Here is an 18,525-nt window from a genome sequence, read left to right on the forward strand (position 1 = left end):
ATATGCTAGATTGATATCATGAGATTTTTATAATAAATAAAACTGACTGATGTTACGTGAATATCAATGTGACTATCGTTCTAAATAAATTTGTTCTAAAAATCAATTACTTGCTTCGAAAGAGTCGCATTCGAGTGTTGAGTCAACTGTTCATTTCTCTTTTTTGCTACAAACTCTAATTTTGTGCTCAAAGATCAACAAAAAAAAACGTGTGTATGTGTTTGTGAGTACGTAATTTTAACTTACGAAAGAATTTTGGGAATTCGGCGTGTAGGAATAGTCGTAACTATTTGGCCCCATATTAGCGTACCGAATCCGAAGAACAGGCACCACAACCACTGGTCTAACGTGAGCGCTTTGGTGCTGAATGCCATTCTACCGTATTGTATGATGATCACCTAAAAAAATACGCATGATGGAATTAAAAAACTTTGTGAAATAATACTGTTCAAGTAATCAAGTTAAATGACACCTTGTTCCTCAATTGTAACGTGGTATGTGTATAGATACAAATAATTTCACGCAATGACTCTTTTTCCCTGCCAGCTTGGCTGCATCATGCTTGTAGTAAATTAGCGTGTTTCGCTCTCATTAACCCATTATAATCAATTAAATGTTACTCGAGAGTGACTTGTGAGCGCAATTAAGTAGTGTGTTGAATTTTAAGTAACGTTAAATAGTTTTAAATAACGTGAACATGAAAAATTAACTCAAAATTTGGAAACAAATTTTGACAATTAAAAGTAATTGATTAAAATAATTAAAAAAGAAAAGCAAATCTTGTTTGCAATATTTAGTTTTGTATAAAAAGATCTTCACAGATTTTGAAAATATAGTCTGCGCAGTATAAATAAATTAATTGATAAATTAATTCAAATTATTCAATATCAATCGTCGAGATTACCGCATGGTCTTTAGATAATATATAATTTCAAATTATGCAATAAATAATACAAGCTCATTTATATTTTGAATCAAATTCAAACTTTATGAAAATGTAGAGTATCGATTGCCATCGTTTCGCATTCTTTATTATTAGTAAGAAATTGATTCTAAATTTCGCGTTAGAGCTAAAGATACATTAAAATCGTAGAACACATGAGATATCTAATGAGATATATCGTCGTTCTTAAGGGGGTATTCTAGTGTAGCATGTCAGAAAAATCGAATTTTTTTGGCATATTTTGCAAGTATATGGTATGGAAAATATGTCTGCGAGAAGATTTAGCCCGATTCGCAAAATTAACAAAGTAACAGCACCTAATAGAAAATAACCTCTGGCGCGCGCTCGGCGGTTGGACCGTGCGGCACACAACAGAGCATTGTGTTAGTATTTTAGGTAGGGTCGGAAGATCGTTATTCTTTGAAGGTCGTACATTTGAATTGGAGCCTTTGTATAGTACAGGTTATATAGTACAATGAATCTCTAAATTCATTGATTTGGACTTTTGCTCCAAAACATCTCCATGCTGGCGTGAAAGTTGTTGAATAGCAACATTCTTGGCAGTTATAATTTTCAATAAAGGATTTATGCCAATTTTCAAACTTATGAACGTGATGGGAGTTAGTATTGGTCAGCAAGCGGTGATGTACGCAAACTCCCGGAACGAAGCTCGTATCACCCGCTCGGAGCGGCGCTCCACTAACTTCTCTCGAGATCAGAGAATGAATCGCAGGGAAGAGAGATCAGCTCTGCAGGACTTCTACGAACAAGAGGAATGTCCCCTGTATGGCCCTGGACTAGCCGATTGATCGTAAATAACATTATTTCTATGTAATCAGTATGAAAAACTTTAAACGTGTTTTTCTCGAAACCATGTTTTTCAAATTGGTTCCCATATCTCAAAAACCAGTTAATCAATTGACTCAGGCTTTTGCACACATCTTCAGTATATGTGTGGCTATAGCCCCTACCACAATCAAGTCGAAATATTGTTTTTTGGAATTTCTACAGCCCTTCAATGGTGAAAAAAAATGGCACAAATCGAAACTTAATTTTCTCAATGAAGTCATGTTTTAAATTTTCAACATTTTTTTTCATTCTGGTACCTGCTATAGCCACACTCATACTAATTAAGAATCTCTTTGGTTTTTTTGTTTCAGATTAGCAGAACAGCTGAAATCATGGGAACCATGGACCAACTTTTTTTTTCATGTTCTTATTTAATATCATGTGCAGCGCTTATTTATAGTTATTGTCTAATACAAAAATTTGGAAACATACACCAAATATGTATGAATAAGCAGGGAAAACCCTGCCTCAAAAAACCTTATACTTTTTTAAAAAAAAATTCACCAAAATAGCATACAAATTCCGCTTTTACACTAGAATACCTCCTTAAACGTCGATTATATAAAAAACTAACATCCGATAACTTACTTGCGAGAAACACGTGCCGATCCAAATCGAATAGAAGATGGGGTTGGTGGTTATTCCCTGGAAGACATTGCGTTGACCGTGAATTTTCCTGGCATTGAATTCGTTGAAGAGAGTCATCATGACGAACGTATTGAAGATGACGGTGAAGTGTTGCGTGGGCCCGCCCCCCTTCGCCGCCACTCCGCGGCCTGTGTCGATGTCGAACATCATGTCACCTGGGATAGTCGATCAAACGGGCAAAGAGAGGATTAGAGCATTCTGTCCATACGATGAAGCAGTTTCAGTGTGGTGGAGAAGTGACACGAGGAGGCAAAAGAGAGAACGATACTCACCGGCGAAGAGAAGCGCGAAAATTATGGTCAACTGATAAAAGGCCTGACCGAGAATATTTTTCATCATTGTCCTGGAAATGAGTGGTTTTGTGCGACCGTATGGTCTACGTAGGAGTAGATCGGGCGTAGGCAATTCGGTGGCCAAGGCGAGGGACGCTAACGTGTCCATGATTAGGTTTACCCACAACATCTGCACTGCCTTGAGCGGTGAGTCCTGCACGGCACAAGCACCGATGAAGGCGACAATCACGGCGACTACGTTGACGGTTAGCTGGAACTGCAGGAACTTGGCGATGCTGTCGTAGACGTTTCTGCCCCACATCACCGCTTTCACAATCGACGAGAAGTTGTCGTCCGTTAGTATAATGTCGGACGCCTCCTTGGCGACGTCAGTGCCAGCAATCCCCATCGCAAAACCAACATCGGCTTTCTTCAACGCCGGCCCGTCGTTCGTGCCATCGCCAGTCACTGCAACGACTTCGCGGCTTTCGGACGCCTTGCTGTCGATAATGCCCTTCACTAAAGTGTACTTGTCGGTGGGCGACGACCTGGCCAATACTCGCAGTTTCGGCCACACTTTGTCTAGCAGGTGCTGCTGCACCTCGCCGTTGCTGTCTCTGACTCTACGGTTGAACTCCTTGCCCTCCAGGATGAGGAAGTCCTCACTCGGCTTCAGAATGCCGCATTTCAGCGCGATGGATCGCGCGGTGTTAATATTGTCACCCGTCACCATGCGCACGGTGATACCGGCCTTTTGGCATTTCCTGATCGCGTCCGGTACCTCGGCACGTACCGGATCCTCGATACCAACGATGCACAGGCAGGTGAGGTTGTTCACTAGATTATCCTCGTCGTCCCAGTTGGGCTCGTTGTCGATGTGAACTTGATTGATCTCCGCCTTGCCAGGAACAAAGTCGCGATAAGCGATGGAGATGGTGCGCAGCCCGTTGCATGCCATGGGTTCGATCACGTTTTTTACCAGACGCTCTTGCATGTCTCTGGTAAACGTCTCCAGATGACCTTCGCGACCATATATAAAGGCACATCTATAACAAGATTCATCGAATCTTTTAATTCCTTTTTTCATCACTCAGATCAGATCAGATCGGAAAAAAGAACACTGAAACAAGTTAATCAAGAGACGCGGTAGTGTCTCGCGCCAAGTGTACGCGCAGCGCGAGACCGCACCGTCACTCTTTTTTACGCGTTCTACGATATTACACTAAAATCTGGCTGGTATCTTTCTTTAGAAAGCGCGATGAAACTTTTGTGCGCTTTATAAAAATTGTTGAATAAAGATACTTTATGTTTCCTTCAAAGACTTTTCTTCGTTGTTTTTAAGACTTCAAAGGGGTTCTTCTTATAAAGAAAAAAAAATGGAAAACATAATGAGCGTTTAAAATTGTGAGATTTTTTTTATACCTGTTTTGTGTTTTGGATTAGAAAAAGATTGAAGATAGGGAACTGTACTTACTTCTTCATGATCATCTCGGAAGCGCCCTTGGTAAAGAGCCTGTATCCACCACCTTTCCTGGGAATAACGGTGGACATGCTCTTTCTTACGCTATTAAACGTATACACCCGCGTAAAGGTTTCCTCAGGGTAGTCATCCCGCACGGTTTGATATTTCTTGCCCAGGGCTAACACGAATCCAAGTAAGGCACATTCGGTTTTGTTGCCGACCTGCATCGGCAATTCGGTAGGGTCCTGCGACTCCATTATTCGCGACGTGTACGCCGAATTGATGGAGATGGCCTGTATAATCAGCTCGCCGATATGGCTCGGTATGTCCGAAAAGTTCGGCGTCGTCTTGCTCATCTTCTCGCATATGTACGATTGTACTACGGTCATGCGGTTTGTAGTCAGGGTGCCGGTCTTGTCCGAGCAAATGGCGGTGGCGTTACCCATCGTTTCGCAGGCATCCAAGTGGCGCACCAGATTGTTGTCCTTCATCATTTTCTGCACGGGAATAAGCGGAGGAATGCGTTAGGTAGGAAAAATAATAGCTTATGCTGATATAGAAAGGAAATCCTTTCTGTAATCACCTTGACGGAGTAAGCGAGCGACAGGGTGACGGCTAGAGGAAGACCCTCGGGTACAGCGACTACGAGCACCGTGACACCGATGATCAGATGTCGTACCAGATCACCGGCGTACGTGTTTCGCCACGGCTTGGCCTGGATGACGAAGGTCGTCACACAGAACTGTATGACTAGAATGACGACAGTAAGTACCGCGATGGTCGAGCCGGCATAACCGATCTGTATGGCGAGTTTAGTTAGCTTGGCTTGCAGAACACTCTTCTCCTTCTTGCCACTCTCCGCGGCGCTCGGGGGTGCGGACGTGTGATGGTTCTCGCCACCCTCGTGCTTACCACCGCCGCCGCCGCCGCCGCCGCCGCCGCCGCCACCGCCACCGCCACCGCCGCCGCCACCGCCGCCGCCGCCGCCGCCTCCGGTGACATGACTGTTCCCGGTAATCTCTACCGTCTCTTCTCCTTGATTTATAAAGATGAGATTAGATTATTGCTTCATTGCAACACGCTGACCGAGACTCGATCGACACGTATAATCAATCCCGAATCGCGTCTCGGCGAGGATTCTTTTTTTACTCATTGCCGATTGCCGATTGAGTCTCGGTCGTTACATTTAGAACAAATATATGTTGTTAGAAGCATCCAAAATATAAGAAACCGAATGCTATCTGAGTTAATGGATAGCCAAAAAGTTTAATGAGAGATGACCATTAAATCAGATGGAAGACACAACAATTCAAAGAAACACAGATTAAAACCATGGATATTTATCAGTACTAAAATGCAGAAAACAAGAAACTATGCAAGAACGAGGTAGTCGCTAATGTGTCAAATGCATATAAACCATTGCCAATACAAACACGCAAAGATCAATACACGGAAACACGGAAGCATGGATAATGTAATTCTGTTTGTTTCACACTCGGACTTTGGATAAAGGGAGTTCTGAATAGCAAACATCGCATTGCATGTCTCTTAAATAATACGCATACCAATTTGTGTGATTATCTTCTCTAATTAAGCGCCAAGATTTTCACGACTTTAAATTAATATTAATACTTCGAAGCACGCTATATCTCAAAGTCCGAGCACGTGTTTACGTCCCTTAAATCTTTATTCGATGAAAAGGAGAGTACTGAAAACTTTTAGCTTTGAAACGTCACCAATGCGATAAAGAAATATTCCTTTAGTTACGCAACATTAGTGCAAAATTCGTAAGTGATGCAACATAGGAAAGAAAACTTTCGTTGCAGAAATGAAGAAGATGAAGTGAGAGATAAAGATAAAAACTGAATGCTGCCTTGCGGACTCAAGACGATCAATCAATTCCTTGGCATTAACAACGTATATGTGTACAAATACGCATAATTATACGTATATTGAAATAATAAACAACAAATATGTATATATATAGATAGATAGATATTATATTCAGAATTATTCACCTGGTAATGACTTCTTCTTCCGCTGCTTTTTAGCCTCTAGATAAAAAAATACATGCAAAACGAAATTGATTAGCAATCTATCTGAAAATATATATGCCAATGGTAATAGGTTGCGTCATTAAAAGAATTTACACTTGTGACTGTTTTTAATCTTTCTCTTTCTCGTCGTTATAACTTTTGGAAAAGGATACTTAACGCTAACAAATGAGGTAGATACATCCCAGAAGGTCAAACATAAAGGCCTAGAAGCGGCCATTGCTTCTATAATAAATGGATAAATTCTCACTAGTGTAAAAGTGCATAAGAGTGCATTCCTGGGTAACATATCAGAGAAATGAGTTTACCTTCCAGGTTGTGCAATAACGAAAGACATACAGAGGAGCATGGATCATTAAAAAAAGAACTTATGCTTTTGGTATACGCCTTTCTATATATGTAAAACGTCCTAAAAGTGATGTGCTTTTTCTCGATTATGAATATTGAAACTTCGATTAATGTATGAAGGACTCTTAAATAATGATTACACTCTATTTACAAGATCTCATATAAAATTTCAGTTTTGAAATTTATATTCAAAATTTAAAAGTGTTATTCGCCAAAAAGTACATGGCTTTTAAGACATATTTTGTATAAATTATTTCAAAATATTATATAACGATAATACTTTTATCACTTTTGCAATCATCGAATGTAAACTTTTTCGTATACACATACCAGACAAATATAAGAAAACATTTTATACAGCAGAAACATTTATAGCTATGTGGGGACAAAAACACAAATGACTTACAAATATAATTAAATCATAGCATTTCGAGAGATCTGTATCGATAAGGGCACATTATCCTCGATAATAATACGAAATCTAAACAAATGTGTAGAATATAAAGTCTAAAGTAATAATAATAATTTAATAAAATTATGTTGAAATGGTTCCTCAATGAATCATAGTTTATATAATCTATCAGATAATACATTCAGTGTATAAAAAAAAATGGAGGGAGAGAAACTCTTTGTTAATGGAGGAATCGCGCTATAAAATAATACTGCTGTATCATTGCAGTTTCATCGTATACATTTCATTTTCTCGAAAAATCAAAAGTATTTGTCCTCTAAAGGGAAGTGAAAACGCAGGTCTTCTATAGAGCCAATTAGTTAATGAGTTAATAGAAATACGAAATTCACCTGCAAGTGCTGCAAATGCAATATCGAGGGCAAAGAACAGGGAATTAAAAACTGGCTGTTGTAAAATTCATAATAAAAACCGTTCACACCAATTCACGTCAAAACCATGCGTCCACTGCGATTCGTCTACACTCATTTTTAAACATTTCGTAAATATCATGCGAGGATATACTTTAGAGTACCAACAACTTCTATCATAGGCACATTTCTATAAATTCTACTCGCTATTCATACCGGCTATCACCGGCTCTTCGATAAAAGTTTTCGATAGAGTTTATTGATGAGAATAAGAAGTTGCTAGTAGAGAGATAGGTGTACTAAATCTTTAGAGTGAAATTAACGTGATAAGTCGATCTCAAAAATAATCTGACAGAACCTAATGAAATCTTGAGAAACATGTATTGTATATATGTATATATGTAGAGGAATTACTCCAAGAATTTAGTAACCTCTCTGTGCAGATGTGATCTGTATAGATCGTCATTCAAAATGATCGATCAACGACCGTTAGGTCGCACGTACCTTTCTTCATTTTCTTGATTGCCTGCTCGCGTTCATCAACAGCAGCGCCCAGCAGAGTAAAAATAATACCCGCCTGGGAGTTAACACCTACTGCAGTAACTAACATTTTCCCGGAACCCTCCATCACGTGCGTACCTTTTAAGCAATACAATATATTCTCGCTACAGTTTTTTCCATTGCATAGGATAGGAGGATAAGTACTTTTGCAAGTATCCCTTACGCGGGAAATAATTCAGTAACGAGAACTGTTACGATTCGCACAAGGCTCTCACCTGAAAGTACCATAGGATCGAACATTTCCCCTTTCTTTACATGATCTGATTCTCCAGTCAAACTGGATTCATCCACTTTGAGATCGTTGCTTTGTATAAGAATACCGTCTGCAGGCAACAGGTCTCCATATTTTATCTGTATTATCAAATAGCTAATTTAATGTAAATTTGCCTTCCTCTATTACATTAATTCTTAATAATACCAGGCATATAAGATCAATACAGTTGATGATTTACTCGGAAATCGTGCATAAAAGATACTTCATGAATGCTTCACGTACCTGACAGATATCGCCAACGACAATGTCAGACACGGAGATTTGTTTCACTTCTCCTTGCCGAATAACTGAGAACTTGTGCTCTCCTTCTATCCGACTTTGAAGACCCCTAAACTGCCTCTCCTTGGAATAGTCATTAAACGCCGTCACTAAGACTACCACAATTACAGAAATCAATATAGCGAGTCCTTCAATCCAACCATACTTCGCTTCGTCCTCATCTACTAAAGCTGTTGGAGATTACCAAAAACGGTACGTTACATAACGTTTCCCTTCGATTAGTAATGTCTTATGCTACTTTATCATTATTAAATGAGAACAAGGAAAATGTGGCAAGTTTACTTACGTTTTTCTTTATCATCAGCTGGATGATAAAAGCTAAGACCTAATGAAACCAATGCTGCTACTTCTAGGATGATTAACGTGACGTCTTGCAACGCTTCCCATACTAACTGTAAAAATGTTTTCGGTGGTTTTGGAGGTATCATATTGGAACCAAAAGTATCTCGCCTATGTTGTATGTCCGCTACTGACCCACTGAGACCTGTACAGAGAACGTAGCATTGTTTACAACGTCTTCTTCAACGTGAGGAAGGTAAGACGGAGCGAGATGATCCTACCTTCACTGGGTGAAGTATATAGCTTTTTACAAATCTCCTGCACACCACCGTAGCTATTGATTTTGTTGACACCTTCGCGCCCCCGGAGCTCCATGAGCTCGCGGAGTTGCTTAAGCGTGACACCATATTGGGCCGGCCGGCCGTCTATCGTCGCCATGATATCTCTGTCGCCTCCGTTGGCCGAAGCCAACTACTGTTACGTTTCCGCAAGGCTACCACAGCTCGTATTATTCTCTGGCGTCGTCGCTGCTCCACTGGCCTCCAAGCGAATGGAGGACCAACGGCTGAAACACATGATACAAGTCTTTTAGTAATCAAATTTATAAATTAATAATAAGTCCATAAAAGTCTTACATTTATAAGTTTTAAAAAAGTGAGAAAAAGAGATATATATATATATATATTTTTTTTTTCCCCCTTTTTGTATACTCATTCATGTGTCATAGGAAAGATTGTGTTCGTGATCTTTATTTACAATTTAAATGATCATAACGCCAGCTGTCTAATGACCGATTCGACAGCTAGACAGATTTTAGAGGAGGGATTAAATCGTTAGATCTACCGTGGAAATACGTGTAGCGCACATTCCTACACTGACAGTCATGTGTATGTACGCACGAGGCAGCTTCTCGGGTCAACTCGGTGCTCCGTTGAAATCGAAACGTGGACGCGATCAATTATACGCGCGGCCGCGTGTCATGAAATGAAACAGGTATCCGTCATCGACGACCACGGCGACGACGACGACGACGATGATGATGATGATGACGGCGATGACGACGACGACACGCGGCACGCTTGTGACGGACGCTCTCGTCGCTTATGCAACGCGATTATTGATTCCAGGGGTGTGCAGCGACGTCGAAAGGAGCAACATCGCTTCGCCGTGCTGGTCCCTCACCACATATATATATACACACACTCACACACATGTATACCACGTCGACCTACACCGTGGCGCTCCGCGTTAAATGTCAAACTCCTTAACCCGGCACCCGAAATCCGAACGCCCTCCAATCGTCCGCATCACGCAGGGGCGACGCCGAACGGTGCGAGATCGCGACGCGCCTCGGGGTCCGTTAACCCTCCCGAGGAGAGTCGAAGGGCCGAGGAGTACCCTGGAGTACACTCGCCCTTCCGTCGTCCGTCAGGGCAGCGCGAGCCGGGGCGCTTCGCAATTGAGGTTATGCGCGCGGCGACGCAGCAGGCGGCCGCGGCCTCCACCGCTCGGTCGGCAGCCGCGCGTGCGAAATTCGCGCGGATCGCAGGAACGGAGCGAAACAGCCGCGCGACCCGACCGCCGCGAATACGGCCGCTGACGGAAAATAACGACGGGGATGGACGACTGTCACTCGCCCGCTCGCGCCCGCTCGATAAGAATACAAACACGACGTTCTAAAAATAACAGCGCGCATCGGGCAAAAAGAGAGAGAGAAAGAGATACAGGCGCATTTACCTCCTGGCGAGTGTCTTTTCGTGCTGTTCTCGAAAAGCGACGAGTTTCGAGAAAATCGACTGTACGTCTCACCCGTCTCACGCTGTCCCAGTCATAGCTTCATGATTTCCCGTTGTCAATCAGTGACGTGTAGGAAGAGAGAGAGAGGAAAGAGAGAGAGAGAGAGCGTTATCGCCGCGGCAGACAGACAGAAAGCTCGGCAAGGTGTGAAGCGCGATTCCCGATCACCACGGAATGTTAAGTGAAATGAGCCATTAGCAAAGTGATAATCGATTCGTGTTGCCCTCTAGTAGATCGCGAGCGTAACCTCTCTTTCTGTTCCTTTTTTTCCTTTTGAATCATGAATTTATTACGTGCATCTACTTTATTACGCTCTCTACACGTTGGTTTGTTAGTTCTACTGGAAGTGTCTCGCGCTTCCTGCATTTGAAACGAAATGCATGCACGTCCGAGAAGAAGGAAGAACAAAAATATGAAAACTGCAAGTTTAAATAAAAAGTTTTGCCTTTTTTAGTTTTGTAAGGATCCAAGATCGGTATTCATAGTCCGGTCTTATATTAGGAGCGCCTTAAACATTATTTGGAGATATTTCTCAGTCAATCAGATCGCTGTATTAAAAGTGTCACCTAAAACTGTCTCGTTATAAGAATGGAACTACGAATACCGCCCTAAGCTTATATATATTCATTTTATTTTTAATCAAAACGTACAAACAAATTTATAATTTATTATTAGTCTCTGTCACGAGTGATAAACCTTATTCAAACGAATCGGCAAAATAATAAATTTTTTATGACACGTTAAAAATTAATTACAAAATATAATTAATATCGGCAAACATACTGAAATATAAAAAAAATCCTAGCAAATTTTACAGAATATACGAACATTAATTTTTCCGTAGCTGCAAGTTTATCTTTGTAAAGGCCAATAATAACAATACAATACAATAATTTGATATAAACAAGAAAAGTATTCTGAAATTATCTTGAGATAATTTAATGTTAAAAAGAGAAAATTAATCTTTAAAATAGAAAGTAATTTCTTTCTGAAAGGACCGATCTAGTATGTCAATAATACAGAAGTATTAACTGTCTAGCGAGAAAGCACTCTCGCTTCGTTTGCACAATGAAAAATCGACGGCGAGACAATCAGAGACGTCAAGACGCCGGACGTCACGACACGGCGCGACGCGACGCGACGCGATGAGACGCGACGCGTTTTCGTTCAGAGAGCACGCAATCTAATTCACTCTCGCGGCAGTTTACGTAATTTTCATCCCCGGCACGCTATTTTCAACCAGTAACAATCAGCGCCGGTCGCGGGCGACCGGTTACGGCCGTGAGTTCCTTTTGCGATATCCCGACGAGGCGTTCGGGTACTTTCGCTACCACGCGAATATATGCGGCATTCCATTTGTAATGCGCCGTTTATAGCCATGATGTATAACAACTGAATACGACAGTTTAGAATAGTGATCGTAAAAATAGCAGAACATATAATAATAAAGTAGAATAAATTTTGTTTAACGTTTTTCAATCGCATTTTAATTCTAATAGAAGGTCAAGATTCAACGCATTAAAGATCGAAATTGCAACATAAGGAATTGTATTTATATTTAGCGGTTTTTATTTCTCTAAAATTCTAATGTTAATTCTAGAATTTTATTAACCAAAAATTGAATATAATATTTTATTCGTAATAAAATTTAATGCCACAAATGGATTATTGTCCGTTGTGCATGCGTGATTAATGTGGTAGCGCTTTGCAGCAAATAATGAGACGTGAAAAATTGCAGTAAACAAAAAATTTAACGCGTGAAAATGTCAAAAGATACTGATCACAATGCGTATTAAAATCTTATTGCCAAATAACCAGGGAATGATTTCTCGCGATAAATCTAATCAACAAATTGCGTAACGTAATTTCCCGTTCATAATCATTCTTTTTTTATTACAATATGTTGAGCATTTGGCATGCGGGCGGAATTGCATTTTACCGTGTGCGTTAAACCGCGTTCACGTTAGAGCGACTTTTATAGCGCGATCTTGCCATCTCGCAACTTGAAATACTTCCAAAAACCCGTATTGTTTCGCAAAAATATAATTTTCTATAATAAACTTTAACCCATCTTTTACTGCGACAAATATGAAAATAAGATATATATATATATATCTGATATAAATAAAATAAAAATATATAAAATACTATAATAACTTGTATCAGACAAAAAAGAAGATTTACAAAGTTAATATTAACGATAGCCTCGCATTGTAGTAAAAATCGTATTTTATATGTAGTAAAACTCATAATTTATAAATCGAATCATATGCATTTACTTGTTAATTTTTCAATTCAATATTGTCTCCCATCCTACTTTCTTTTTAGCCTCCGTGTAAGTGATGGTACGAAAGATCGATATCACGTTCAATGAGAGGACTGCGTTAAAGTGACTCCGTAAATTCCACGTATGCGCAAATGACTCAACCTTTTTACATATTCCATACTCAATGATGCGACGCCTAATTAGATTCCAGGACGCAATCTGCGTATCCGACATAATGCGATAAATGCGAACGGCGAACACAGGATCTTATCGCGCGAAGAAGGTCTCGCCGGCCCATTTGCTTCGCGAAGAATGTCGGATTACGCGTAATTCTATGACGTTCTATGCAAAGGAACGCGGAGACCGTTGGCGTTTGGTTGGCGCACTTTTACGAGTGACCGCGGCCACACGAGGAGCGTGTATCGTCATTAATACTCTATACTGTAGTAGAGGCCGTAGAGGTGGAGCCACGAAATGATGTCACCGCTTACGCACGTTCATCGAATTAGACCCCGCGCGATTTTATTATCCGCTCAGACGGCTCTCAGCTAAACGAGTTTAATCGCTTTTGCATGAGCCGCTCTCATTATTCATCCGCGTACTACCGTCACGTAACGTTAATCCTGTTCGGCGCGATGTCGTTCTTTTTTATTAACTCGCCCGCCGCCGTCGCCGGTAAGATGAGAAATGTCCACCGTTCCCGTTAAACGTCAGATCCTACGTGAGACCCCCGGAAATTCGTAGTTCACGGGGCGCCGAGCGCCGCGGAAAGTTCAAAATTTCATGAATATTAATAAGAGGCCAAAACGTGAAAAAAGAAAGTCGAACATACATGAAGAATTATAACCCGGATTCGCCTCCCGTATTTCATTCATCATCAGATTCAGCCCATTGTTCTCCTTTTCTTTCCCCTCACTATGAATCTTCCCGCAAAATGTTTGAAATTTCTTTTTTTCCCAATTTTTTCAATTTTAATATTTCGGACGACTCCATCGTTTTATGAAGAAACTTGATCAAATCGATTTAGCCATGATGATAAGTAGAATAAGAATTATTCCATGTTGAAATATTTATGTTGAAATTTTGCAATATATAGTTCTTTTTGGTATTCACCATATATTTTAAAACATTTAATTTTCCTATAGTGTATTGTTCGACATTTAATTTTGTGGAAAAATTATGCGACTCTCCAATCTCGCTATTGGCGGATTAATCATTTGATCCCAAGAAACGCGACAATATCTCTCTTTCTCTCTCTTTCTTTCGTATTTGTTTGTTAATACGAGCAGAAAGGAAGCAGAAGCGCGTTCCACGGACGCAGAATAAATAGTAACGTGTCACAACTAGTCATCGGACACGTTTGCGGAGCACGATAGAAGAAGAAGTCAGCGGGGAATGATTCATGAATGCAAAGAGCGTCCTACGCAAACACGCTCTCGCTCTCTCACACGCGCGTGTTCTCCGGCATTCTGACACATCGCATACACACATATACGATCCGCGATGGTCATCGCGGGCATCGTCATCTCATTGCCGTCTTCTTATCGAAATCCAACCTCGCCTTTTAACGTCCGCGAGACACGCTTGGGGCACCTGGGGGGACGGAGAGGAAAAAAACAGGCATGTAAATAAATATTTATGACACCCCTTTAGCGGCCGGTATCGGTCAACTCGCCCGCCAAATCGATAAACGTCCACCGCGTCGCTAACATTCGCCCGTGCGTTCGCGTTCACGATACGGTCGTTAAGCGAACGGTAATATTGTCGTCAGGGATGACGCATACGTTTATTTAACGCTTTCGCGGCTACGCATCACGTGCGTGCGCGGTGTGACATATTGATTCGTGAGTATATACAAAAACAGAGTAGGGAAAAAAACGCTTTTTTGTGTGATAACAAAATTGTATACAATGACGTTAAACTCCAAATTTATAGCTCGTTATCTCGCGAATGGATAGCGTAATTGAGGAATAACCTTTCGTATCAATCCAATAAGAAATCGCTTAAGCAGCAAGAAATGTTCTAATATTTTTACGTATCTTTTTACAGACACTGCGTATCTTAATGTGCAGATTTCGAGTTGCGACTTTGTCTCTTTGAACGCGGAATGCGTGGCATATCTTGATCTACCAGCTCCAATCAAAATTATCCACCAATTATCGATATTTCTCGAATACTGGTTCTTTGTTTTTGAACCTAACGACTGCTTTTAATGATCGTCAAACAACAAAAGTCGAATAGAAACAGGAGGAATGATTAGCGCTGTAGCTCGTTTGATAACTGAAATTTTTGGAGCCTTGGTTGGCCCTCCGTTGCTGACGGCGAGATGTTTTCCGAACGCGCTGTACCATAAAATTATGATGGTGCATTCACACGCACAATACAGCGTGGAATGCATTTGTCCCGATACAAGCACTCACACCTTCATTCATTACGCTTCTTGCTTACATCACCGTTTTTATTTAACTTTTAGAGTTTCTTCTGACGTGTCTCAATATGTTAATGAATAGCTTGAAGAAAGGATTATGAATCCGCGATCTCTTGATCTCTCTTGATTGCAGTTCTTCAAAGAATGCAAGACGTTCTATATTTATAGTATTTACGTTTAACTATTTACGTTGACAACATAACGCATAAATTTACGACATGATATCTTCTTTCGATGAATAAATATATTTCCTAGAGATACTAAATTACGTAGTTTTCGTAGAAATGTGCAGCTACTTTGTACGAACGAATTCACACGCTGCAGAGCGGGAGGCTTGAGAATCCAACTAATGATACGCGATTTTTATACAGCTCTTGCATAACGCAGGACGGAATTCCACGAAGGGTTAAAGAATCACGTGTCATTCTAATTGCTACCCACTCCGACGTAATCTCCGCCCACGCAGCAACTGCAATAATCGAGATTATCTCGAGCGCTCGCAAAGCCGTGAATTCGCACGGTTTCTTTTTTTAATGTCAAGATTGCGTCGCATACGTCAGCCGCGCTTGCACGACACCGGTACGTAGCGAGTAAAATGGCACGATTACGGCGGTTCAATTATGTTTTCGCTGAATATAGACGACCTTCGAAAAACGCGAGGCAGTCTTCCTTGAACGCCCGAATATGACCTTGCCGAGATTTTTGTTGAAAATTAATCTCTCGCGAGTTGTGTCTCTCGCGCGAACTTTTTCGGGCTGATCGTGCAGCTCGCTGATAAAATGTATGAATCGGGCAAGTGCGCGAGAGAAATCAAGTTTGTTGCTCTGTGGCTTGTGTATTAGTGTGTGCGTGTAGGTGAACTCATTAAAAGTGAAGTTTAAGTATACGAGAAAAGGTCTCCTTCGTGCCATTATGTAATCCCATGAGAGGTTTTGTGGATTTTTCTAGGAGGATTTTCCTTCGGGGAAATGAGTCGATTCACCCTTACCAAAGAATTTTGTGGATTTTTCCGGGGGAATGAGTTAATTCGCTTTTACCACCACAGTATGCGGTATCGCGACGTTACACGCGCGCGCTGATCCTGCGCCGAGTGCATCAGCGCGCGCGGAGGCCGAAGCAGCTCACCCAATAGAAGCGCCAACTATTTTCACGGCGAATTCTCGTCCGCGGAGGATATTCTTCGTTAACAATATCGCGTCACTGATCGAGGTCTTCGGCGAAGCGCCAAGACGTCGAAAATTACTTCGCGAACGGCCGAGCTGAGATATGGCAGAACGCGAAGCCACGTACGAGGAACCAGACGATAAAATATAGCGCAGCTAATGCACAAGACGGCGAAACGGAGCACACGCGGTACCAGCGAGAATATTTACTCGCAACGCGATGCGTATCAACGAGACTTTTACGGCGTTTCCCATCGGGGGCCATCGACGTCAGGGCTTCACGTAAATTGGGAGGCACGTGAATCAACTAATTCGCCCGGGCCGCTATTAATTCACTGCAACTCACTTCGTTTAAAAGGCAGAGAGGATTTGGTAATTACGAGCCGTACGCATCGCAGACGCGTAGTCGAATTTTATCGCGCGTGCCATCCGCTTGTTCGATGTCACGCACGAATGCGTCACGCAGCCGGCAGCCAATCCGCGGTAAATCCAACGCACGCACTGGCTTTCCCTTTTTTTTATTCATCCGTAATAATAATACGTACACGCACCTTCATAATTTAGCGGGCGACTCGGCCCTACTATCGATCGCGCTTACCTGCTATCGGAATCGCACGGACTAGCTACCCGCGACACGAACACGAGGCGAGTGCGTGGCCGACGCGCGCGACGATCCTCGCAGACGTCGTCGCGGACCGACCCATCCGCTCGGCGATCCCACGTGGAACTGCGGTGCGGATCGTGCGGATGCCGTCCGTCCGGAACGCTTCCGCCGTATCGCACGTAATCGGCCGCCGACCGACCGACGCGCGCAGGAGCGTACGCGCTCTCTCTCGGATCCCCCGTTCATGTCGATCAACTTTCTTTGAGCCGAGACCCAAGACAGAGTCTGGTTTTACGATTGCTACGCACAAAAGGACGGACTTCGAAGTTGCGCACTCTTTTTAACCGACTTTGTTGGAACTGGGTTCGCTGATCGACCCCTGTTGATATCATCGTGCGCTACGACGTTTCAATTTTCAGTCCAAGTCATCACTCGTCTATATCCGAGATCATTGTTTTATTGTCAACAGCTTTCACTTTTCAGGCTGAGCCTCGTCATTTAGTCTAGTCGTAAATACATCGCTTAACAAACGTTTTATGCTGATGAAATCGGTATAGAATATTTTCAAGGGTTGAGTCGATTTACTGTATACTTTGTTATAGTTTGAGATTTTGTTTCATAAATTTCGCAGGATTCATGAAACTTGATGAATCATGCATACATCACTGTTACAAATCATTAAATCACGAATGAAATAGGCATGACAATATGCATAATGATACACAAGTAATATTTAATCGTGACGTTAAACTGGAATGTGGCATTTCGACATGAAACGAGCCGACCCATACGGCACAGAAGCTTGCACCAACATTGCAGCAACGTTGCAACGTTGCGAATTGCAATGCAACAGTACAAAGACATTGCAGAGATATACATCCGCAAAATACCAGCACACTTGTAGCAACATGACATTAATATTTCGGAAACATTGCACAATCAAAATTTGTAATTAATTCATATTAATAATTCACTTTATTAAAACATTGGAGTCTTCCTATCCTAACGAGATTCGTCCAAATCTATTCGACCAATGATGTGTGATGACCAGAATCTGAGCTCGGTAATATATATGCGCATGCGGTGTTTGTCTCTTTCGACTATCTAAAGAACATGGTGGTTGTACGACGCGAGCATCATTCTAAAAGAAAGTAGTTACGTAAAAGAAAAAGGTAAGTACTTTTTTATAATATTATGTCTAATTATAGCACTTGTGTGCTGTTAAAATCTCGTATCTATTAATTAATTATAATAGAGAATCACTCTATTTGCCTACCTCACGGTTTATATTACTATAACCTCAAAATTATGGAAATTCATTAGAAAACTGCATATTAATAGTTGTAATATTTTTAATAACTTTTTCTGTTATAGAAGCTGTTCGTGAAATACACAATCATGCCACTGATGCAGAAATTGCTGAATGCATTTCCAAGTGGCTTGCTCAAGCTCCGGTTAGGATTGAGAGATTTATATATT

At 41.4% G+C, this 18,525-nt stretch overlaps 1 protein-coding gene across 24 annotated transcripts in view; it reads right to left on the reverse strand.

Annotated features, from left to right (window-relative positions):
* Positions 1 to 18,525, reverse strand: part of LOC105277680 (plasma membrane calcium-transporting ATPase 2) — an 81,754-nt gene that overhangs the window by 40,952 nt on the left and 22,277 nt on the right. For 19 of the 24 annotated variants that reach the window (XR_002193153.2, XM_026971249.1, XM_020031096.2 and 16 more), the window contains exons 3-13: positions 9,070 to 9,353; positions 8,796 to 8,993; positions 8,453 to 8,679; positions 8,172 to 8,307; positions 7,900 to 8,034; positions 6,193 to 6,228; positions 4,758 to 5,209; positions 4,187 to 4,671; positions 2,713 to 3,758; positions 2,381 to 2,595; positions 247 to 398 (exon numbers count right to left, since the gene is read on the reverse strand). Coding sequence is in view for 23 of the 24 variants with exons in the window: in XM_026971249.1 (XP_026827050.1) it covers positions 247 to 398; positions 2,381 to 2,595; positions 2,713 to 3,758; positions 4,187 to 4,671; positions 4,758 to 5,209; positions 6,193 to 6,228; positions 7,900 to 8,034; positions 8,172 to 8,307; positions 8,453 to 8,679; positions 8,796 to 8,993; positions 9,070 to 9,226 (3,239 nt within the window). In the remaining variant the exon portion in view is untranslated. Of the gene's footprint in view, positions 1 to 246; positions 399 to 2,380; positions 2,596 to 2,712; positions 3,759 to 4,186; positions 4,672 to 4,757; positions 5,210 to 6,192; positions 6,229 to 7,899; positions 8,035 to 8,171; positions 8,308 to 8,452; positions 8,680 to 8,795; positions 8,994 to 9,069; positions 9,354 to 9,631; positions 10,220 to 10,525; positions 10,685 to 17,040; positions 17,891 to 18,525 lie in introns of those variants that run through there. The other 5 variants (XM_026971247.1, XM_026971252.1, XM_026971245.1 and 2 more) reach the window with 4 other exon arrangements.

The sequence above is a fragment of the Ooceraea biroi genome, chromosome 7, assembly GCF_003672135.1.
Source record: "Ooceraea biroi isolate clonal line C1 chromosome 7, Obir_v5.4, whole genome shotgun sequence".
In the NCBI taxonomy this organism is placed as follows: Eukaryota; Metazoa; Arthropoda; class Insecta; order Hymenoptera; family Formicidae; genus Ooceraea; species Ooceraea biroi.